A 24,977-nucleotide genomic window follows, 5' to 3' on the forward strand; every position below is an offset into this window, starting at 1 on the left:
TGATTTGCCCAAGGTCACACAGCTTAGGCAATTATTAAGTGTCTGAGGCCAAATTTGAACTCAGGTCCTCCTGACTCCAGGGCTGGTGCTCTATCCACTGTGCCACCTAGCTATCCTGAAACTTCAGTTTTAATGGAAAGAAGCCTCCTGGTAAAGATGACTTGTCAGGTGTTTTGCAGTAGGAATTCTTTTGGGAATATGGATTGTATGGGATGGCTGCTGAGGTCCTTCCTCTTCTGAACATTCAATGAGGGATAAAAAGTTAGCCATCACTTGTATCCGCTTGATGTTAAAAAACTAGAAGAGTTTTTTGGCATCCTGGGTGAATCATCTATGAGAATTTAGGTGAAAACATTGGCAAAAATTGCACAAGATGAGAAAATAAGGGTGAATTCCAATCTGCCCTCCAGGCATTTTTACAAACAGTATACCAGTACAGTGTTGCAACTCTGAAGATACTCAATTGAAACCTTAATGATTGACTTAGGAGAAGGACATGGCAACCTTGCTCAATAAAGCTGGACAATCACTCCTTGAGTTATTTTCTGCTCACCCCTGTAGCAGGTCACCCTCCAAGTCCTTTACAACTTACCAGAGCCCCACTGCTCAGCAGAATCATGAAGATGATGAAGGTCTCAAACCAGTTGTGCTCCACGATAAGGAAGCAGGTTTTCCGAAGGATCCACCACGACTTACCCAGTCCATCTTCAATGTTGACCTGGCAACACTTAAACCGCTGAACACAACCTGACAGTACAGTGAGAACCAGGTCAGAGGGACAAATCTGCCTGACCCAGGCATACCTTCCTATGTTCCACCTGGGCCATATCTGATGATAACACTGGGAGAAATGTATGGTATTTGGTTTCTACAGAATATAGGAGGAGATTTCTAGTTTAAATATGTATAACTATGACAAAGCCTGGAGTCTGCCTATAGTTGTGCCTACATGCAACTCTGTGAATGTAAAGCAAAAATATTTGACTTCGAACTGATCAGACCTGAGATTAGATCAGGCCTGCCCCATCTGGTTCTGAGTTGACCTAGAGTACTTGTCCTTTACAAGTGACATATTACTATACACTCTCCTGTGCTCATTAGTAGAATGACCAGGGTGGGTAAAACTATTACTAGAGAATGGTATTAATTAGATTGTAACCCTGACCAATGACTGGCATAAAGGGGAGGAACAAGTCTTTCAAATTGCATATAAAACTGGACATTGTCACAATCCACTGCCTTTTCTCACTAGGAGAAATGGCCCTCTGCAGAGAATTTTATTAATAAAAGCTATTTTAATCACTCTGGACTAAGTATTTATAATTATGAGCCATTTATAACACCACCAAGAATATAATAGCAGAATCAGAATGTCCCACTCTACATAACTGCTCAAATGATATTACTGAAGCACAGGTTTGAGCTGACTATATCTCTCCCCTGATCAATACTTTTGAGTAGCTTCCTATTACTTCTAGGACCACATCCACATTCCTCTTCTCTTTGCTATTTAAAGCCCCTCCCAACCTGGCTTCACATACTCTATAGTATAGCCAGACTGGTCTTGCTGTTCTTCACACAATAATTTATCTTCCATTTCTGTGGCTTCACTGTGGGACAGAACAAGCCTTTTCAAAATTGGGAAGAAGCAGTTGGGGTGACAAAAAAGGAGCAACCATCAAGCAAGAATGGCTTCCATGGACCAAGACCTTCTCCCACATGATCCTTGTGCTGGTGATGAATGAACAGAGGGGATATCTGAGAGCTATCACTTGAGAGAAGCAGTATTAATTTTCCCTCAAAAGCCTGTGCTTTCATTCTTTGGCAGGCCACATCCTTCCTATCTCTACATTATTCAAAGAAAGTTTAGGAAGGAGGCACTCAGCCTCTCTCCAACTTTTATCCAGGTGTGGCCAATGATAGGAGCTAATTAGGGGACCCTTTCTCCCCCCATCCTCCACACCTAGCCCCATCGAGACCCTTCCTCACCCTCTGTGAAGCAGGCATCTGGATCCAAGTATTCCTCAGGTTGTTCCACAGGTACTTCTTCCACTTCTGGTTTGATATCAATAGTGCTCCCCTCAGAGGAACTAGTATCATCCAGTTTCTAGTTTCACAACAAAAAGGAACTTCAGATAAAAACTCCCTCACTCCATGTGGTCAGCTCCACTTAGCATACTGCATGGACCATGTATCATATAATTCCAGTATGCATTCCTAATCCCCAAACCCATTACTGGTAACTCATGACAGTCACATAATTAGTCTGATAATCTGAGGATTTACTAATCTTCTCTCTGTTGGGATGGACATTCAAATCAATATAAAAGACAAAAGATGATGCCCCTCTCTGCAGCTAATTTGCTTCCAGCTTAGTCCCAGGGGTTCATGGCTAGAAAGGTACAGACTTTGAAAAGCCTGTCCCACTCTAAAATAATATAAAACTAGATTAAGAAAGGGTATTGCAGGTCATTTAGTCTAGTCTCTCAACATGACCTCAAGTCATCTCAGACCTGGAAGACCCAGAGAAGACTGGGGTGGATAAATTTAGGTTCTTTCTAAGGATGACCCTTTTTGAACTAAAGCAGCTCATAAAGGAGGAAGAAATTAGACTCCTTTGCCTTGAGCCCAAGATTTCCATGATAGGACAACCCTCTGGTTCTTACATCTTTGCTGCCTTCAGGATCCGATTCACTGCTGACATCCTCAGTGTTGAGATTTTCAAAGTCAGACTCGCCCACAGCGATGGGGACCCGCACAGTTAGGTTGGGGTTATTGATGAAGGACATATGGTCTTCATCAATGATATACTTCTCCACACTGCTACCAATACCACTAGTAGTTCCATTTCCATTCTTCTGGTAGTCACCATTTCGGTGGATGTCAGCCCCAGTGTGGTTGGCAATGCAGTTGGCTTTTTTATCATACAACTCATCTAGTGGCTTCACCTCATCAGCCTCACGTTTGAAGTGGGTCTGAACAAAGGCATGTACTTTCACCTTAATCCAGGCTACTCCCTTCTTAATTCGGATGACAGAGATCTGTAGGTTGTTCATTTCTCCATCATCATCTGTAGCAGCCAGGTTGTCTGCACTGAAGGAGCTTAGGAGCAAGGCTAGAAACAGATTCAGCACCTGTAATGAGTGGGAGAAGAAGAGAGGATTAAGGACGCTGAGCAGGTCAAGGTCAGTCCTTCCAACAGTATTTACTAAATCTGTCTAGATTTGTGGAATCATAGGATTAAGTCAAGTTAATTATTTTATTAAAACTAACAGTGCAGAGCATGTGAACAAGAAAAAGGGGTTTCCTAATGAGCCTATAATTGTCTTTTCTCTACAATGTCTTAGGAAGGCATTTAATGTTTGCCCCTTAAAAATCACTCCTACAACTGTGTGTGTGTGTGTGTGTGTGTGTGTGTGTGTGTGTCTGAGAGACATTGTGTGTATCCCTTCACTTTCTTTTCTTTTTTTTAGATCTCTTCATTTTCTCACCAACATCTTTGAAAAAACTGTCTTGTCTCTTTGCCTTCCACTTCCTTTTCCTTTACCTTCGAAAATATGGTTTCTTACATGATCATTTTATTCTTTCAGATGTCACTAAGGATCCTTCTATCACCAAATCCAATGGCCTTTTCTTATTCCTTGTTGTCCTCTCTGGAGCACCCGATATACTCTCTGCTCTCATGAGTGTTCATGACACTGCTTTCTGAAGGGTTCTCTTTCTACTTGTCTGATTATTCCTTCTTATCTCTTTTCCTACATCATCATTCACAATACTAAATGTGGGTGTTTTCCAAGACTCTGTCCTGGATCCTCTTCCCTCTCTCTATATATATTCTCATTGCTCCTAGGTTTAATTATCATCTCCATGCTCTTCTTACCTCCAGGATCAAAAGTAAAATCATCTTCTTGGATTTAAAACCCTTCACAGTCCACCTCAACTTACTTTTCCAATCTTTTGTACATGGCTTCCTTCCATGTACACTGCAGGTTAGCCCATCTCCCACTTTGGTGGTTTTGCCTGGCCTTCCCCTGTTCGCCCCAACCACATTCTAGTTCTCTCAAAATCCCTGTTCTTTCAAGGCTCAGAACAAGTGCCACAATCACCATATATCAATTGTGCATCTATTTTTACGTGTTCCTTAAGTCTGACCAGAATAGAGACTTCTTGAGAGCAGGGACTGTAACATCAGTGATTACTTAGTATATGGCCTGGTCATAGTAGGGACTTAATAAAATGCTCCTTGATTGATCTTGATGACCTGGGGACACAGTACCTCCTAACAATCTCCTACAAAACTAAAAATCTTTCAGAGAGGGGTTTGGTGACAGATTCTGATCAGTACAAAATCCTCAATACTAGTGACCTTAGGTATGAATTTTGACATATACTGATGAAATCACAAATCTTGTAAAATACTGAAATAATATTTCAACTATCTAGAACCCAGCCATCTAGCAAATTCACCAATTTAAGTGGTTTAGAAGGAGAAAGGGAAAGTACCCAAAATAGACTTCTGAGAAGGCAAAATAGAAGTCATAAAATCTATACATTAAACTTCTTGCACTTAATCCCAAGGATAATTCCACTGGCCCTTACTTTCATAATAAAAAGTTTAGTGATCTTGTTTCCTAGTACATCGTACATAGAAAGGGATTTTACAAGTAGGTACAGGGACAAAAATAATAAATGAAAGCTGCTAGCAGGGGAGAAGACATAAAAACCATAAGAAGATGACACAAAATCCTCCAAAAGGAGAGACAGCTGTCCCAAATTTCAAGATAAGGGCTGGGTATATTGTCTTCTTCTCTTGTTAAATGCCAACTACTAAGACCCTTGATTCAAGCGTGACCCATTCCTAAGGGAATATAATTCCTTTAAAGAAGTCTGAGGAAGATTATTTTTGTAGCTGTGTACAGAGTGGATCAAGGAGAGCTAGGTAAAAGCCAGGAGGTTATAGAAGAATCTAGACAGGGATAGCTAGGTGGTGCAGTAGATAGAGCACTGGCCCTGGAGTCAGGAGGACCTGAGTTCAAATCTGACCTCAGACACTTAATAATTACCTAGCTGTGTGGCCTTGGGCAAGTCACTTAACCCCATTGCTTTGCAAAAAACCTAAAACAACAACAACAACAAAAAGAATCTAGACAGGAGGAGAGCATGCCCCTAGCCCTGAGGACAGAGTGGGTAAATAATAGGACTAGAATAATAGGACCTTAGAACTATCAAGGGATTTTAAGGTCCTCTATTCCAACCCTTTCTGATACACAAATCTGTTCTGCAACATTTATATTGTGCTCTATACAGCTCCTGGATTGACTCTTTCCAGTAATGGGACACTTACTATCTAATGAGTCAGTCCATTTTCCATTCAGGAAAACCACAAAAAATTCCAAGATAGCTCAGCTGAAAAGGTCTATTTGCTCTATGTTAGGTTTCCTGTGCATATGGAAACAAAAGACCAGGAATATCCACCATTTTGATATACAATATGAAGGCTCAGGACAGGGGATTTGGGGAGCAGAGGTAGGAAGTGACATCCAAGAATGAGAAAAGAGACTGAAAAATTGATACTAACCACTAAGTTGCCAATGACCATAACCATCATGAAAACAATGAGGCACATGGCCTGGCCTGCCACTTCCATGCAATCCCACATGGTTTCAATCCACTCCCCACATAATACACGGAAGACGATGAGAAAGGAATGGAAAAAATCATGCATGTGCCAGCGAGGGAGCACACAGTCCTGGTTGATCTTGCAGACACACTCCTTGTAGCTCTTTCCAAACAGTTGCATCCCCACCACAGCAAAAATGAAGACAATGATGGCCAGCACCAGGGTCAGGTTTCCTAGGGCACCCACTGAGTTCCCAATGATCTTGATCAACATGTTCAAGGTGGGCCAGGATTTGGCCAGTTTGAAGACTCGAAGCTAAGTAAGGGGGAAAAAAACACCAAAAAAACCGCAAGTTAAATTCAATTTATTTCTTACCAACCATAGCTAAGAAAATAGAATTAAAATTGAAAAAAGAATTAAAAATTACTTATTGAGTGCTCCTGGAGAGCTCTCAGCATTATATATATAGAACATATTGGGAGAAAAAATGTAGGTCACCCCTGCCAATGTACAAAGGGAAAAACTGAAGCACTGAACTGGGAAATGATTGAATTTCCTTTCACAATGAGTCTAGGGGAGACAGAGAATCTAGGAATCCTGCTCTGAGGACTGTGTTCCAAAATGAGTTTGATTCATTTAAATCTAAAGACAAACAAATACTTTCCTCATGGATACTCTGCTTGAGAAGACAATAGGAGGGTCACAGGAATGAGGCAATATCTGGGGAGTCAAGACACTGACATGATAAAAGATAACCTACTTTAAAAAATGTTAGGAGAGAAAATCAATAATACTGGTCAATTTTCAGTGTTCATAGACAAAGCTTACCTATTCTATGCATTTCTTGTTTCACTGGTATTTTTCTAGTGAAGCAGCTTGATACAATGTAGAGTGTTAGGATTGGAGTCAGCTAGAACTGAGTTCCAATTCTATTAACATTCAGTAACCATGTGGTTAGATAAGATCTGTAACTTTCCTGTGTCCCAAGCACCACTCTCAAACTATAGATCTGTAGTACAGGTACAAATCCACACTGGTAGAAGCAGTTTCTGTACTAGGAGTCCACTACACTAATGAAATCACAGGTCTGAATAACAAAAAATTAATAGTATGCCTTAATAATAGTCTCACAATTATTCTGAATACATTAAATTGATAACATTTATTGTTATATTTCTGAAAAAATTGTGAGGATATTCTTTAAAAATCTAATTTTACACTGAAAGACAAAAGAACAGACTCTTTTCCTGCTTGTCAAAAGATTAAATGCTGAAATGAAAATAAAGCTAAAATCTTTTTGATGATAACATATAGAGCAACTTAGAGGAAAAAAGTCACTTGGTGACTAGGTATCTATATCCTTAAGCTTAAGGAGTAGGAGATCAAAATGTGTTTGTTCAGAATAATAACAATGAATGATTATTTGGTTCCTAGATGTTTAATAAGGCCTTCACTTTGGCCTCACTGCTATAAGATAGGAATTCTCATTTTATAGGTGAGAAACATGAAACTCCAAGAGGTTAAAGACTTGCTTAGGGACATACAACTATTAACTATCAATGGCGGGGTTTGAACCCAAGTCTTGTTAGTGTCTTATTTATGTCAAGTTGATTCAGAAGGCAGATGACTGCAACCTTCAAAATGAATTACTGGAAGATATTTGGACAGTTTTGGGTTGCTGTTCTATGTTACAACTAGGAAAAGCTGAGCCACAAAAAATAATAACCATCTGTTTTACATGGTACTATCTATATGGGGTTATTTTGATAAAGATATAAGTGGCTGTGCTGTAAGAAATTAACTAGAAGGAGACATCACAAACTGGATAATTTTTGCCTTTTGTCACATACTACTTAGAACTAATTTGAGGAGCATAAATAGACTTTATGCTGCTTCTGTTCTACATATCATTCAGAGCCCTAACTCTTAGGTTACCTCTCTTTTTTACTCTTCTAGGCATAATAGGTAATATTAACAAAGGAAGATCTACACTGGATCTCAACCAAGGCATCAAAGAAATGAATCTAACTCGTCTTATTCTCCATTAAATTGTTGGACTCTCTATCTAAAAAGACTAAAACATCTTCAGTTTCAAATGATAAGGTATTTCTACAAAGGATAAGAGCAAATTAGGGTAAAGTGACAAAAATTGTCTAAGGATATTCAGAGAAAATAAGAGTTGAATTTTTTATTTCCTTGGCATGTCTCAGCTCTTTAAGGGATTCTTTGAGGATATCATTTCTGCCTGGCTAGGTTTTATATAACTTTTCAGAGCAAACTTACCAGTTATTCTTTCATTAACACATTCTCATCATTTAACCTCTATCTTATTAAAGGGGAAAAAAAGAAGTTTCATTCTTAACTGAAGATGTAGAAATCAAGACAAATGTTCAACTCAACATCTCAAATATCCCATTTTATAAGTGAAGTAACCAACCTAGAAAGGTTATAAAACTTTATCTTTCAGCAGAGGGCAATCTATGTCATTTAAGGGGGATGACTGCCTAGGGCAAGGATTTCTACTCCAGGATCCATGGACCTCTTGAGGATCCATGGATATATTTCAGGGCATCAGTGAACTTGGATGGGAAAAGAATTACATCTTTATTTTCAATTTTCAGCATAACTGGTTTCCTTTGTAATCCTAGGTATCTGATTTTATATATTTAAAAACATTAGTCTGAGAAAGGGTAAATGGACCAGACTGATATGAATCCATAGTACAAAAAAAGGTTAAGAGTTACAAGAATAAATATCTAAGATCACCAAAAAATAAGTGAGCTTAGAACAGAACTCAAGCTTAGCTGCCAATTTTATTGAGGGACCAATGCCTCTTTCAAGGAATCACTAAAAAAGAATTTCACAAAGAAACTAAAAGATTGGATATTAGACAGGAAACCATATATTTGGGAGATCTTTGTACTTAAAAGAAATTGGAAAAAAGCTTAAGGATTTGGACTGAATGAAGTTGGAGGCCCTTTCCATCTCTTAGGTTCTGGGGGTAGAGTAAAATGCAGGAATTTTGTGGTTATCAGATTGATTTTTACAAAAGGTAAGAACAAGATAAGAAACTTTAAAGAAATTGAAGAAATTTAGAATACCAAACGGAAAGATCTCAGCACCGAAAGCCCCTCCACATCTGCTAGCATGAGTTCCATTAAACTAAGGGAGACAATAAATCCGTCAAAAATGTTCCAACCTTCTTGGAAATAATAGTAGGGATCCATGGCTATAAGCTTCAGAAACATTTCTGCTGTGAAAATTCCAGTGAAAACCTAGAGACAGTGACAGAAAAAGGAAGGACAAGAGGGAAAAATAGAAATGGTTATAATAGAATGTTTTAATTATTTACCCTGAACATAAACTTGCCCAAGAAAAACTAAGATGCCTCCTTGTTCAATCTTATCTTTGTCTTGGCCTAAGAGTACTTATCTTTACTTTGTTATCTCAGAATTAGCTAAAACCCAATATAGTGAAGAAAAAGTTTTGTCTTTTTCTCTTAAAGCCTTCCTTTCACTCAATTTTCCCCTCCTTTGTTGGCAAAGCTATCATTTCAATCATTATCTCTTGACCTTGAAAGTTGGTCTTAACACATATTCCAATAGAGAATAATCTCAGTATCATAAATTTTTACATCAACTTATTTTACATTATTCAAGTGGCAATACAGGGGGAGGAGAGGGTCCGTCCTACTAGAAGCCTGATTTTCTCTATGAATTCATGACTGATTTGAGATTTCTAAAGTATCAGTTTCAGCATAAAATAATTTGGATTGTTAGTTGGTGCTTGATAAACATTTAGTGGTTGACTGATTGGAAACTTGTAAAACTACTATTCGATAAGAGGAATGATATTTTTTTCATTAAAGTCAACTCTTTTAAAAAACATGTTACTGATGACACTAGGACATTGTCCAAATTTCAAGTTGTCTCCTCAGGGAGATTATAATGAAATTAATGTGAGATAAGCTGTAATTGAATAAACCATAACATGTTTAAGGTGATGTTGCTTTGACAGAACAAGGAGACTAGAAAAAGGAAAATCAAGAATACAGAATCATGAGTTAAGAACTACAGCTCAGACAGCACTGTGATCATTAGAAGAATTCCCTTTGTAGTCTAATGGGTGAAATGTCCCCTATGATGAAACAGTTTCCTCTGCTCTGCTTTTAATTTCTGCTGACTAAACTTTCTTCTTACTCAGCTGATTTCCCCAGGTATCATAATATATATCCAGAAGGGAGTACAGATTCTAATCACTAAAAAAAGAAAAAGTATACCTCGCCAGGAGAGACAAATGAGTAGACATTCTGGTTTGTAACTCAATTTGTTATGAATTTGGTTGCTGTGAATCACCTAGATTCATTCTTTTTATTTTTTGTTTTTTGTTTTTTGGCAAGGCAATAGGGTTAAAAAAAATGACTTGCCCAAGGTCTCAGAGCTAATTATAAAGTAATTATAGAGTAAGTAATTATAAAGTGTCTGAGGCTGGATTTGAACAAGTCCTCCTGACTCCAGGGCCAATCCTCTATCCATTGCCACCAGAGATGTTTTTACCTGGGAATTTTGACCTAATGTGGATGAATAGATGGATTAGCTGTCTCTGTACTAATGAATAGCTCTCTAAACCAGGTCTTTTGAAAGACTATGACTTGGTTGGGTTAAAAAATTGAGAATAATACTTCCAAGGGGTAGATTTTTTTTTTTCTGAGTTATGAGATTGGGAGGTGTTAAATTATTTTGCATTCTGAAGTGAAGGAGGCTACTATTTTGTTAGTCTGGTGCACAGTGAAGAAAGATGTACATATGATAACTGTCATGTAAAGGAAAACCAGATTCAAATATAGTTGAATTCATATTAGATACGGTGACCAATGTATTCTTTGAAAATAGATGATGAAATAAATGTCCTTCCTTAAATCAGGAAAAATAAAGGTTTGGGTAGTATAAAAACAAAGGTCATAAAGACAGAAATTATCTTATTTAAAAATCTCTACTTAAAACAGATTCACATGGATTTTTCATAATTCTGTGTGACATCATATATCTTTAAGGTATTACAGTTAAATAAGATTCAGAAAGTATTTATTTAATAAATAATATGTAAAACCAGTTAAACAGAGTCCTGTAGTCTCCAACCTACAGGCATATTAAGAGTTAAATCCTGAGCAATCAGAATTCACATGGACTGTAATAAATCCTCATCACAGGTAGGATCATAGTAAGGATCTAAACCATCCTTACTATACTTTCAGACTATAAGCTGGGGCAGCAACTGAGGCAATGGGATTGTATCAGGCTGTGGGTTCAATTAGCTACAATTAAGAGGGGATTTTGGAGAATATTACAATGCTAATGATTTTTTGTTTGTTTGTTTTTTTTGCAAGGAAATGAGGCACTAGGACCAGCACTCTATCCACTGTGCCACTTAGCTATTTTCTTTCTAAAATATTCAATATAAAATTTTATATGAAATATTTACATAATGCACCAATTTTTTCCAATTAAAAAAATCTAATTTCACTTACTGAGTTTTAAAATTCCTCAGTTCCCCTTTATCTCTGAGGATGTTTCATGCTATCAAACACCCCCCAACAAGCAGGAATGGATTAATTTCACATTTAAAATCTTCTGTAATCAAATTAGTTTGGGAAATATGGGTTTAGAATAGCAGCAGCCTTTTGTAATGCTAATTTTTAGGGATAGAACAACATTCTCTTTAAATTCCCAACAGATAATGTCAGTCCTTATTATAAACGATATTTTAAAGAGCATTATCCAACTTGAAGAATAACCAAATTTTTGCAATAAATGCTACTTTATTAATAACATTTATATCAAAATAACATTCCTATGTTTATTCCTAGGAATACTCCCTAGGAATGATGTAAATCAAATGATCTATTTCCTTCAGCCAAATTTTTACAATAAATCTGAATAGCATCAATTCAATGTGTTTAATAATGGAGACAAACAGAGGCAAAATCATCAAACACTTCTATTTGACTTTGGAATACATTACATAATTTTCCTAATTATACCTCAGGCTCAGGATAACTACTGTGATGAATTTGGAATGGATCAGATTCTGGTGGCTTATATGCTGGAAGGCAGAAATAAACCACTCCAGGTTTAGTATTTTCCCCATGGAAAGTCAAAAGTTGATTGGGGGAAAAAGCAAGCCACAGCTCCATTTGGTTCACAGAGTATATTGCTTAAACTTAGAAGAAAAATTATTTTGGTGGGCTGGGGGTACATTTAGAAGAAATTAGAGAAATTTGTCTTTAGAGATAGGGTGAGAACCAAGAGACTTTAACTTTGGTTACTGAAACCAACCCAGTGCCTTTCACTCTACCATCATGGCTTGGTCTGCAGCCAATAACTTTAAGTATATTTCTCAAGTTCTCCATAAAGAAAAAGAAGTCAAGTGTTCACCAAATCTAGGAATGGCTGCAGCTATATCAATCTTCCATTTAATAATCATTTTCTTTTCTATCCAACTCAAGTCCTTCATCAGCAGACACTAGAAAAAGGTTTCCTATAGAAAAAAACAAACAAGTAAACAACCTCTGCCTTACCAGATTTCCTACAGCCAAGACGTGTTCAAAGTGTGGTGTCATTGGATGATGCTCCATTGCCATAAACAAGGTGTTCAGGACAATGCATATGGTTATGGCTAAGTCCACAAAAGGGTCCATAACAATCATGTTCACAATCTCCTTCAACTTGATCCAGTATGGATGGCATTCCCAGATGAGGAAAGTGTTGGCAAATTTGTACCAACATGGAGGGCACTTTCTCTGAGACTCTTCTAGCTCTGTATCAGGGCAAGAACAAAGTGCTCCTCTCAATCAAGTTGTGAAGAAAAAGAAATACACTTTTCTACTAACCATTATTGGTGATCATAAACTGTAAAACTGAATTGACAATGCATGAGCTTCCCTGCTCCCCTATGAGAAGAAATGATTACATTTAAAGAGCCCAAAAAAGACTTTAATATATGAGAGAACTCTCCCCTCACACAATTTTTGTTCTATTAAAAGTCATAAATATTAGAAAAAAGTTACAGATAGACACACTTGTGATATGATTTGTTATTGTTCTCAGTCTTGTCAAACTTCTTTGTGGGGTTTTCTTGGCGAAGATACTAGAGAGTTTGCCATTTCCTTTCCCAACCCATTTTACAGATGAGGAAACCAAGGCAGCAAGAGTAAGTGACTTGCTCAGGGTCACACAAACTAGTGTCTGAGGCCAGATTTAAACTCAGGAAGACAATTACACAGCATTTAGTTTGTATTTTTTTGGTTGCTGTTATTCCCATTAATTGTGGTGATTACGAATGTTTTTGTACTGGTTCAGCATATTTCACCTTTCCTGCCCTTCCTATCCATCCCCAGTAAATAGTGCCTTCTCTTGACATCTATCTTTCATATTTTTTGTATCTTCACATAATTTTCTTCATTAAAGTATAAGTTCTTTTAGGGAAGTAATTAATGTTTTTTCCTTTTTCTTTGTATCTTCATTTCTTAAAATAATACCTGGCAAATATACAGTAATGCTTGGTGAGTAAACTTTCAGACACGATGGCTAAGTGCTGAGGATTACAAGGAAGGCATAAGATAGTTCCTGCTTTCAAGTATCTTATAGTCTAATGAGAGAGACAAAAGGGAAAGGAATATTAGAGAAAATTATCTCCCATAATCAGGATAATAAGTAGACCTATACACATACAAGAAGGAAGGAATGGGGGTTGATATTTAAATCTCATCTGAACTGGTCAAAAGAAGGGAAATATACATATATATATATGTATATATATATATATATGAGTTCAAAATATATTTCATTCAAGAGGGAAATAGGGAAAGAGGGAAAGGGGAGAAGAGAGAAGGTAGATTAAAGGAGTGATAAGTTATAAGGAAATAAGAATATATAAAAATATAGTTCTTTTGGATATGGCAAAGAATGGGAATCTAAGGGGGTGTCTGCAAACTGAGGAATGGATGAACAAGTATTAGCACATAATGGGATGGAATATTATTATGTTAGACCCTTATCAATGCAATGACCAACCTTTCTCTTAATAGAGATGTGAAGGATTTAGAATATAGAATGAAATATTTTTGGACATAGTCATTTTTTTTTTAGGTTTTTGCAAGGCAAATGGGGTTAAGTGGCTTGCCCAAGGCCACACAGCTAGGTAATTATTAAACGTCTGAGACCAGCTTTGAACCCAGGTACTCCTGACTCCAGGGCTGGTGCTTTATCCACTGCGCTTCCTAGCCGCCCCTTGGACATAGTCATTTGCAAATATTTTTCTTGACTAGATATATTTCCATGGGTTTTGTTTTTCATGTATTCCCAAATAGGAGTGGGGAGTGGAATTGGGATAGGAAAGTAAGGAGGTAGATCTTCATTTAGTAAGACAAATATTTTAAAAAATGTTAATGGATTAATGTGAACTTGAAGACAAGTTTCCACTGAGATATCATAGGGTTATTTTGGTTCTATCTTTTTTTTTTAGGCAAGGCAATGGGGTTAAATGACTTGTTCAAGATCACACAGCTAGTAAGTAACAAATATCTGAGGTCAAATTTGAACTCAGGTCCTCTTGACCCTAGGGTCAGTGCTCTATCCACTGTGCCACCTAGCTGCCCACCTTGGTCCTATCTTAAAAGGCTTTTTATACAGTTTGAATAAATATAAATTAAGAATGTCAAATATGGATAACATAAAACTGGGAAGGTTTAATTCACAAAAATCACAAATTTACAGTAGAAAGTTTCCTTAGAGATCCTCATGTGCAGATGATGAAACCGAGGTTCAGAAAGCTCAAGTAATTTGTCTAGTTAATTAACTAGGTGACAGATTAAGGATTCAAAAATATATCAATGGACTGGAACAAGGAACTGAAACTAGAAATTTAAGATGAAGCTTAACAGGGAAAAATACATTAGGTTAAAAAAGTATTATATAAGTACAGAATGTTGGAAAAGATACAAATTTGATGACAGTTTAAGTGAAAAAAGACTTGAAATTTTAATTGATCACAAGCTCAGGGCGATATGGTTGCTAAAAAACAAAAACAAAAGCAAAAATGTCAACCACCTCAAAGCAAATGTGACTATAGAGTGTGTTAGACAGAATGATGCTCCCATCAAGAAACAAAACCAAACCAAACCACACTCACTCTATTTTTTACTCTGTGCTATACCAGAACTAAGCCTGCTCTGGAATTCCAGTTTAAGAGGAACACTGGTGTGTATAAACATGTCAAAGAAAGAGTGATCAAAAAGGCAACACAGTTGTAGTAGAAGGGTGATGCAGAGCATGCTGAACTTGGAGACAAGAAGAACCGAGTTCTAATCCTCAGTCACTTACTAGCTAAGTGACCCTCACTTAACCTCCCTCAGCCCAGTTTTCTCATCTATAAAAATGGAGATGATAATAAAAGCATGTACTTCACAAGGTTGTTGTGACCACCCAATGAGATAATATATGTAAAGAGCTTTACAAACCTGAAAACAACATTTACACACGAATTGTTAAATGCTATTTATTATTTCTGACTTGGCCAACTTCCTCTTTGGACTCATAGATGAGTGTCCTTGCCTGTTGAAATGAAGGGAGTAGATTATGATCTCTAAGTTCCTCCAGTTCAAAATCCTATGCTCCTAAATCTGGAGGTCACGTCATATAAGAAATGGCAGAAAGAACTGGGGATATTTAGCCTGGAGAAGAATTGGTGTAGGCAGGGGAAGGACATGATGACTGTCTTAAAATGGTTGAAGAGTTGTCACACATAAAAGGAACAGAAGTTCCATGTGACTTTTGTGGGAAGAATTAGCAGTATGTGTAGGAGTTACTATGATGCAGATTTTACCTCCATATAAGGGAGAACATTTAACAGAACTATCCAATGACTTGAACAAACTGCTTTGAAGAGCAGCAAGCTTCCTATGAACGGAATTGTGCAGGCAGAGAAAGGCTGGATAACCCTTTGTCAGGGATATTTTGAACAGGGTTCTGTATTGGTGGAAACTGGATAGAAGGAATTTTAAGGTACCTTTCCTACTAATCCTTTATCCTCACTTTCAAAATTCTATAGAAGCGGGGAAGAATCTTGATGTGAAAGCTCTATGAAAACTAAAAATGCCAAACCACTGCCAGACATTGTTAATAATTCTTCCTCTTCTTTTGTCTTTTTCTTAGACCTTAATCTACTGAGTTAGCCATTGAATACATTGATCTAAACACTTGACAGTTTTCTCTAGAAAGTAAAGTTTTGAAAGCTGGATGCTATTTTTTCTTTTTTTTTAAATTAAATTAAATTAAAATTTTTAGTTTTTTTCAAGGCAATGGGGTTAAGTGGTTTGCCCAAGGCCACACAGCTAGGTAATTATTAAGTGTCTGAGCCTGGATTTGAACTTAGGTACTCCTGACTCCAGGGCCAGTGCTCTATCCACTGTGCCACCTAGCCGCCCGTGGATGCTATTTCTATAGGAATGAATTTATAGGCTTTCTTCTTCCCAGGGCAGATGAGAGAATTTGATATTTGAGGGGGAAAAGTTCTCCATTGTTTTACCAAGAACAAACCAAGTCAACCTTTCTTTATTCTGACCATGAGGTACCCATGGTAATAGCTTTATTTTAAGTGAAGTAGTTTTGACTGGGATTTCTGATTGGCTGCTAGTTGCTAGGAAAATGGTTGCCTTGGTTCGACAGATTTTTAGGGCCATAGTGAGCACCATGTGGGAGTTTGCGTGGGGAAGGAAGTCTGTTAAAAAAAAAAAACAACAACTTTGCTTTGGCTTCCTTTCCTTAGAACTCATCCCTTCCCAAGGTAAATATAGTTTTCTTCCCAAAAAAGAAAGGGGAAAAAAAGTTCTTATTTCCATAAATTCGTATAGTACATATTTGGAATCTGGGTCCATTCCTTTTTTTTTTTTTAAATCTCTAAATGTCTGATGTTTGCTGGCATGTGGAGATTGGAGACTGAAGTGGTGACTTTTCATTTCAGAGTTGCAATAGTGCATGGTAAGTTTGGATCTGGCCCTTTCAGCATGAAGTAGGCATTCCCTTTTCATAAAGAAATATAAAGGGGATTCCAGAGGGTATCCTCTAGCTCCCTTATCCATGTTCATTGGGAATGGAGATTTTTGCAGCCCAGGATAGTTTCCTTGCTTTTGTCACAATAAGAGCATTTGGATTCTGTGACTTGGGAGAGATTTCAGAGTTGGGAGGTTTATTAAATGATTCACAACCTTGCAAACAGTCACTCGCCCCCATATGCTTGGGTTGGCTAAGAATTTGGCTTGGAGGAAATGGGCAAGCAGATGTATAAAGGAGATGATTCTCTCACTTTGCCTTGGATATTTTCAGAGGCAGACGCAGCCTCTAAACCTACAGGGAAGGAGAGCCTTGGCTATAGTCATTAGTTGACCAATTCATTCAGGGCCACGGTTTAGGAAGGTCCCACTCAGACAAAGGATAGCAACATCAGCTACTGCAGTCTATCTCTGGATACGCTAATAAAACATCAGCAATAAGAAAATTTTCAACCTCCTATTCTGCCCCCTTTTTCATCAATTTCTTCCTTTTCATTTTGTAAAATAGAGAGTAATTTTTAAGGAGAGAGGGCATAAAGAATCAGAAAAGGGTGTGTGTGTGTGTGTGTGTGTGTGTGTGTGTGTGTGTGTGTTTCTGTTGTCCATGTGTCTCTGTGTGGAGGGTCAGATCAGAGAAATAATGGATCATGGAAATGATACCCAAGCCCAGTCTTGAAGGAAATTAGGATTCTTAGAAGTAGAGATACTTTACAGGTACATTATAGGTAGAGAGTAAAGTACTTTCTAAGATGGAATGCAAAGTTTGAGTAATACTACAGTTTGGCTGAGAGGAATAATGTATAAGGAGGAGAATAATGAGAGAAAAGAAGGAAGTTAAACTGAAGCCAGACTGTGAAGGGCTTTAAATGCCAAACAAATGAGTTTTCACTTTATTCATTCATTCATTCACTTATTTGTTTGTTTATTTATTTATTTTGTAAGAGAAATGAGAAAATTTGATATTTGAAGGGAAAAAGTTCTCCATTGTTTTACCAAGAACAAAATTGAACAATTTGAAGGGAATAAATGACGATTAATTACTTAACTCAATCCTTCAAAAATCTCATTATAATCAATAATTAGAGAAGGAATTTAGAAGTTTGACACCATTAATAAAAGAGTTCTTCAAATTCTTGAACTTAAAATGACCTAAATTTCTGGTAAAGTTTGGCAAAATCTTTGTAAACCTGGTTAAGTTTTTCTCCCATTTAATTCTAGGCCCAACACTTTGTCCATCTCTTCTATTTTCCTCAGGTATGAGTTTGCATTTTAAACTAGTCCTCTAGGAGGTTTTTTGAAAAGATTAGTCAAGTCCTTAGAAAAGTGATTTAGGCTGCATGGAGGATAAGTGAGTGAGGGAAAAAACTAAAGTAGGAAGACCAATCAGGAGACTTTTCTTCCAAGGAAGATATGATGAAGATTTAGGGAGGGGGTCATGTGAGTAGACAAAGGTTGATGTTTGCTAATATGAAAGTAATAAGGAAACAAATATTTGCCAGGTGACAGGAACTATGAAAGGCAAAAAAACAGTAACAGTTCTCAAGATGCTCCCAGTTCAATAAGGGAGATAAACATGCAAACAACAATATATAAGCATGATGTATACAGGATAAACCACAGAGGGAAGACAGCAGACTGAAGATCTGGGAAAAGCTTCCTCTTGCAGAAGAAAGGCTTTGAACTGGCAGCCTAAAGGGAAGCCAGGGATTGGAGCTGAGGAGGGAAAGGATGATAGGCATGGAGGCAGTTAATGGAAATGGACTGTCCGGCTGGAGAGGAAGCCCCTGGTCAGCAGATGACTGAGTACATGGGTAGACTGATGAAGGCAGAGTGAAGAGGGGAGGTGAGTGGGAAACAATGCTCTCCTCAGCAGATGGTAGCTCTGAGTCACAGACATACAAAGAGCAGATGAGTGTTTGAGTATGGAGCAAACCCCGGTTCTTGATCTCTAAGGGCCTGGAAGTGAAGACCTTGTAAGGCTCCTGGCTTCCTGAGGCTCAAGATCTCAGGTGGATGCAAGTCCCCTTTGGCAGAGGCCCCCTCTAATCTAATCAACTCATTTTCTGAATCTAAGTACGAGAAATTCCAGTGATCACTCTTAAATTGTGTCACATTAAGATTTAATCCACCATTCTAACTTATTGGAATGTCTTTAAGCAGGGTAGGTATGTCTTTAACCAAAGCATTTTTAAAAATGTATAAAGAAATAGAAAGAAAGAAAAGAAAAAACAAGGCTAAGGAAGTAGCCTTGTTGCTGATTATTAAAGATTTAGAGATTGAAGACAGAAGATTTAAGGTCACTGAAAGGCAAAGGAATTTACATGCTCTCTGGGAATTTAAAACTGTTCAAGATTTTATTATGGCAAAATATTACAAATATACAGATTAAAACTCTTAGAAAAGCAGTAAGCATTTTAAGAACAGACTAGGTGAAGTTTGAGTGAAAGTGTGTGAGAAAAAGAGAGAGAGAGAGAGAGAGAGAGAGAGAGAGAGAGAGAGAGAGAGAGAGAGAGAGAGAGAGAGAGAGAGAAAGGCAGAGAGCCATGAATCTTGGCTTAGTTTGGCCACATGGTAAGGGGGGAGCCCATGGTGTTCCACATGGCCCTAAGAAAGAGCATGAGAAAAATCCATCTGTTAGAGTCAAAGAAGGAAGAAGAAAAAGGGGGAAAAGAGAGCAGAAGGCTCTGTGTTTCCTGTTTAAATACCCTTCTGTGGTAAGATGGGCAAGAGGAGTGGTCTTACACTTTGGGCCAGGCTATGTTCATGGCCTTCCAATGGCAGGCTATGTACAGGTCCCTTCCTATCCCAAGGAGTGTGACATCTAAATTCAACATGTTATTTCTGGTCACCCCAGTGTCATAACTGGTCCTTCCCATCCTGAGGCCAAGTGGAGGGGAAAAGGGAGACAATACAAAAAAACAGAATACAATTAGCAGAGGTCAGTTTACATCTTAGGAGCAAGCAGCCCTCTATAATTAACAAGATTTTAACAGTATTAAAGCTACATTCATAATTCTTTACAAAAATATGACTGGAAGACTGATTACATCATAAGCATAAATCCCTAAGCCCCACTTTGTAAATCAGGTAACGTCACACAGGAGCCTCCCCTGCTTTTCCTCCCTAATACATGATATTCTTAGACTGATAGCAGAGTTCTTGCTTTTTTTTGGGGGGGGGGAAATTCAACAGAGACCATTTTAGATACAATTAAAGCACATTTTTTTTTGAGGAAATTGGGTAAAATAATTTGCCCAGGGTCCCATAGATAGTAAGTGTCTGAGATCACATTTGAACTCAGGTCCTCCCACCTCTAGGGCTGATGCTCTACCCACTGTGCCACCAAACTGCCCCTCAAGTATATTCTGAATGGGAAATCCTAATGGCCATAAATAGTCAGAAGAAAAGGAGAGTGGGAAGGATGCCATCTGTCTATCTTTCATCAATTCTCTTTGCTCTGAATCTTTCTGTTCCTCCAAACTCTTAGTCCTCTTTTCTAACTTATTCATAAGAAAGATGGTGCAAAGGAGAAGAGAATTGAGCCTGGCATCAAATCCCACCTCTGACAATGATTAATAAGCAGGATGATAGTGGGTAAGTCACAGCCTTCAGGAGCTTCAGCTCCCTCATCTGTACCTGCAGGCTTCACTTTGTAAACCCCCTAGGCACAATGCAAATGTGTGATCAATCAAGGTAACTAGGAAGTGCTAGGCAGTGGGAATGATCATGAGAACCTTGTATACATCCCCCACCCATGCACTGTGCAGTTCCTCCCCTCTGGGTCAGTGGCTATGGATGGTCTCAAATCAGGGAAGGCTGAGTCACTAAATGACTAAAGGAACTCAGGAATGAATTTAGCTTGGTCTCCCCAAATATATAATTTCAACTCTTAAATTCTAAGACTCATACTATGAAGGGGAACACTTCTCCCTCCACACATACACATACACAACACACACACACACACACACACACACACACACACACACACACATACACACGTGTGCTTACCAAAACTATCTGGATTTCAATCACAAAGTACCTACCTTCCACCAGTGTATTTGTAACAACACTCATGATACTGTTGACTCTGTCCTTCCGTCCATATGAAGCATTCAGTTGGTTCATAGAGACTAAGAGGGATCCAGGGCCTTTCTTCTTAATTTCCACCTCAGTTGTTGCCTGCAAAATGATCAGGTTAAGGTGAGTGGGATCTTTGAAATGCTGAGGGCAGGCCTCATTAGCTGGATATTCCAAAGTGTTAGTTTGGGTCTACACCTTTCATTTCATCTCCTAATCTGTTTGTAGAACTCTATATGCTTCATGAGCTAACTCTATTGACAATGGGTCTTCACTAGTCTTTAGATCAAGGAGACTAAGTTAGTTTAGGCGGTCCCTAGGAAATTTGTTTTATCTTTGGATGAAGACAGGAATCTGGCTACCCCATGGACATGGGTTACCCAGACACCACAGTATAGTGAATAAAACTTCTGGGAAGAAAGAAGGTAAATCAATCTAGCTTCTTTGAGAGTCATCACATCAGACTTTGCACCAGTTTAAAGTAAGTTTTGGTTTTTTTTTGTTTTTTTTTTGCAAGGCAATGGGGTTAAGTGATTTGCCAAAGGTCACACAGCTAGGCAATTATTAATTGTCCGAGGCTGGATTTGAACTCAGGTACTCCTGACTCCAGGACTGTTGTTCTACCCACTGCCCACCTTGCTGCCCCTGTATCAGTTTAGTTTAACCTATGGGCTAGTCCCAAGCAGAAGGGATGCCATGAACTTTCCTTTTCTCAATCTCAATATTTTTGGTTCAAAATGAATTAACCTTGGATTTATGTCAAATTCTTACATCATGCAAATTTTTCTTAGCTTCCATCTCAGCCCTTGATCTTACCAAATATCACTGGTTTCACTTCATTAAGTATGAAAAAACTAGAACTAAGGGGAAATTTTTGGTCAACAAGGCCTGCCCAGCTATAACTATTACAATCAAGTCAGTTCATCTAAGATTTACTTTAATCTGGAATATAAGGAAAGATGGACAAAATAAACACATTTTAAAAAATAGTCTAGTTTTTAATAAAGGTTGCAACACTTATCTTACTTTCCCCCTGTGGCTAGGAGAAGAAAAGAAAAAGTTCTGGAGATTGTTGCCAAATCCAAACCATGTTAAAGAAGCTGCTTAATGATCAAATACTAAGAAAATTAAAAATTCTCAGAAATTTGTCATTAATCCATTCTCCAGGAGCACATGTTCCACGCTCATCCTGTGGTCAGTATGAGTATAGTCATGGATAGAAAAGACTAAATATGCACCTCAACCTTCCATGAAAGTGATCTCTCTACATCCCTGACATTTTAGTATCCAAACCTTCCCTGGGCAGTTCAAAAAGTCAAATAACACATTTTCTGGTCTTGTAGCTTATGTCCAGCAAAGTATGAGAATCTTTAACAAGTACCATCCAAAGTACAGAGAAGGTAAATGTTTGTAAAGGGCTGGAGGTGCATATTTCTGAGTAGAGTCAAACTGGCCTTTACTGTGTGGAAAGGAAATAAAAGCTATGTAGAAGCAAAATATCTTTCTTGTAAGCATATCCATTAGACTTACTGTTTCGAGGTCAATAGGAAGATTTTTTTTTTAGCAGATGTTAGATTTGTCATTTATTACCCATGTGACTTTGGGCAGATGACTTCATTTTTCTGAGGCTCAACTTTCATGTGTATAAAATTATACTAAAGGATCTCAGATCTTTTCTGGTCTAAATATATGCTCCAATGAAGGAAAATGATTGGTTTTGGAACTCAGGCTATATTAATGTTCAAATATTTATAAACTTAGGAACATATAAGTATCAAAGATAACTATCAAGTGAATTTCCCTGAAAAAAGCCTCCTTTATTCCAAGCAATTCCAAGCACCTGTTCTGAAGCACAAGATTTCCAGTGCCATAGAAATTGGGGCAACTTGATGACTAGCCTCTTCTTCCTTCCCTTTCTTTTTAATAGCAGTCATTTTTTTTTGCAAGGCAGATGGGGTTAAGTGGCTTGCCCAAGGCCACACAGCTAGGTAATTATTAAGTGTCTGAGACCGGATTTGAACCCAGGTACTCCTGACTCCAAGGCCAGTGCTTTATCCACTACGCCACCTAGCCGCCCCTATAGCAGTCAATTTGAAATGGCCAAAAAAAAGTAACAAACTCTGATTACCAAAGTGTTACTTCTAGATATCTATTATTGACAGTAATTCATGTTCACAATGTTAATCCTCAAGTACCAGGAGATCTATAATAATTGGCATGGGAGATTTAACTTGCTCCATTTTTGACCTGAGCTATTTTGTCCTTCTTTATAACTTGCTGGTCCTTTTCCTCTGAGGGGCTCCCCAAAATAATGCTGAATTTCACTTTGGCAGTTCAGAATCCCCCAGCTTAAGATTGCAAACTGGTGGTTACAATACACAGGCATGTATTACACCATACTCAGCAACTGTACTCCTTCTAAGTGAAATTAAAGAGAAAGAAAATGAAATCACTGGGAACTCAAATTCTTCAGTGATTTTACTAAAGGACTTTTAAGAAGAGAAAAACTAGAAAAGTAGTATTTCAAGTAACCTGTTCCTATTTTCTCAATACCAAATGGCAAGTTTTCCTGAAACATAAAAAGCTGTCAGACCTATTTCCTGAGCATCAGGGATGGGGCCTGGACTTGTGTTCTTATGATTAGAGGGAACTCTCTGATTAGGAACTCCTTTTCCTAATGCAAGTTGGCATTTTCTATGAAACCCATAGTTTTTAAGAGTTGCTTAGTGCACAGAGAATTAAGTGACTTACTTGCCCAGGTTTAGATAGCCAGATTGTATCAGAAATCAAACTTGAATTCAGATTTTCTGGGCCAGCTCTCTATCTATTATACCATCTGGGTTTTCTCTTTATTTCCTAAGATGTTCTGCAGATGGCAAACATTTGTGTTCTCCAAATTTTAGTAGCTCTCCCTGAAGAAACTCAGCTTATTATTTTTGAAATAAATTTAGATTTCAAACTGAAATAGGTAAATCAGAATCTATCATCCTGTTTTTTTTTAACTTCAGAGTTGATATGTATAATATAACATCTCATAAAAGGTATCAGAAGTCAACCAATGAACCACAGATACAGACCTTTCACAAGAACTGATCAACTCCTTGGCATCATTACTAATGATCTCATCCTTTTCTCCAGTCTCTGATGCAGAGGTGACTTTTTCCTTGCTAACCCATTACTCCTCATGACCTTCTACATGTACCTTGATTCCTTCTCTTCTCTTCTCCAGGTTGGTTCCCAGTACCAATGTCCCTATCTAATTTTTAATTTCCTTTATCTAGTTCTTCTTTCTCTGCTGTTTACAAACATGATCAAGTCTCTTTTCAACCTTAAAAAATCATCACTAGGCCTTCCCATATTTAATAGTTACCATTTTATATATCTACATGTATCATCTATATGTATATCATCCTATATATCTCTTCTCCATATCTCCATAAAAAAGCTATCTTCTCTTTTTTGCCTCTATTCCCACTTGATCATTCTTTCTTCTCAACACTCTGAAATCTGTTTTCTGTTTTCATCACTCAACTGAAACTATTCTTTCCAAATTCTTTACTGCCACTGTTCTCTTCACTGCCAATTCTAAGAGTCTCTTCTCAATCCTCATCCTTCACAACCTTTTCACAGCATTTGACAGTGCTGTACATCCTCCTTGCCTGGATCTTTTCTCCAATTTTCATGAAATCACTTCTACTGGTTCTCATCCTAGCTATCTGAATGTTCTTTCTCACTTTATTTTGCTGGATCACTACCTAGGCCATGCCCTCTAACTCTGGTTTCCTCCAAGGTCTGACTTCTCTCTTTTTCTCCATTCACGTTCTCAATTCTATGACCTCTATGAAGAAAATATTCAAGTCTATGTATGCAGTCCTGAGCTCCAGTCATATGTCTCCAACTGTCTATTTAGACATTTCAAATAAAATTTGCTTGAAATAAAACTCATCTTTACACCCAAACATATTCTTCTAAATTCTCCTATTTCTTTTTAGGTTACCACCATCATTTTCATGATCCAAGCTTATAATCTCAGTGTGTTATTCTGGATGTCTCATTTTTACTTACTCCACAAATTCAAACAATTGCCAACTCATGTTATTTCTATCGCTACAACATCTCTGGCATCTTTCCCATTCATCCCACTCTAGTTCAGGTCCTCATTGTCTCTTG

General features: G+C 37.7%; 1 protein-coding gene across 6 annotated transcripts in view; it reads right to left on the bottom strand.

The window, feature by feature from the left end:
• SCN8A (sodium voltage-gated channel alpha subunit 8) overlaps positions 1–24,977 on the bottom strand; it is a 202,133-nt gene that overhangs the window by 35,818 nt on the left and 141,338 nt on the right. For all 6 annotated transcript variants that reach the window (XR_012476117.1, XM_074225893.1, XM_074225894.1 and 3 more), the window contains 7 exons: positions 20,774–20,909; positions 12,198–12,436; positions 8,722–8,895; positions 5,579–5,935; positions 2,667–3,134; positions 1,990–2,107; positions 593–747 (listed from right to left, as the gene is read on the bottom strand). Coding sequence is in view for 5 of the 6 variants with exons in the window: in XM_074225893.1 (XP_074081994.1) it covers positions 593–747; positions 1,990–2,107; positions 2,667–3,134; positions 5,579–5,935; positions 8,722–8,895; positions 12,198–12,436; positions 20,774–20,909 (1,647 nt within the window). In the remaining variant the exon portion in view is untranslated. The remainder of the gene's footprint in view (positions 1–592; positions 748–1,989; positions 2,108–2,666; positions 3,135–5,578; positions 5,936–8,721; positions 8,896–12,197; positions 12,437–20,773; positions 20,910–24,977) is intronic.

Source organism: Macrotis lagotis, chromosome 2, assembly GCF_037893015.1.
Source record: "Macrotis lagotis isolate mMagLag1 chromosome 2, bilby.v1.9.chrom.fasta, whole genome shotgun sequence".
Taxonomy (NCBI): Eukaryota; Metazoa; Chordata; class Mammalia; order Peramelemorphia; family Peramelidae; genus Macrotis; species Macrotis lagotis.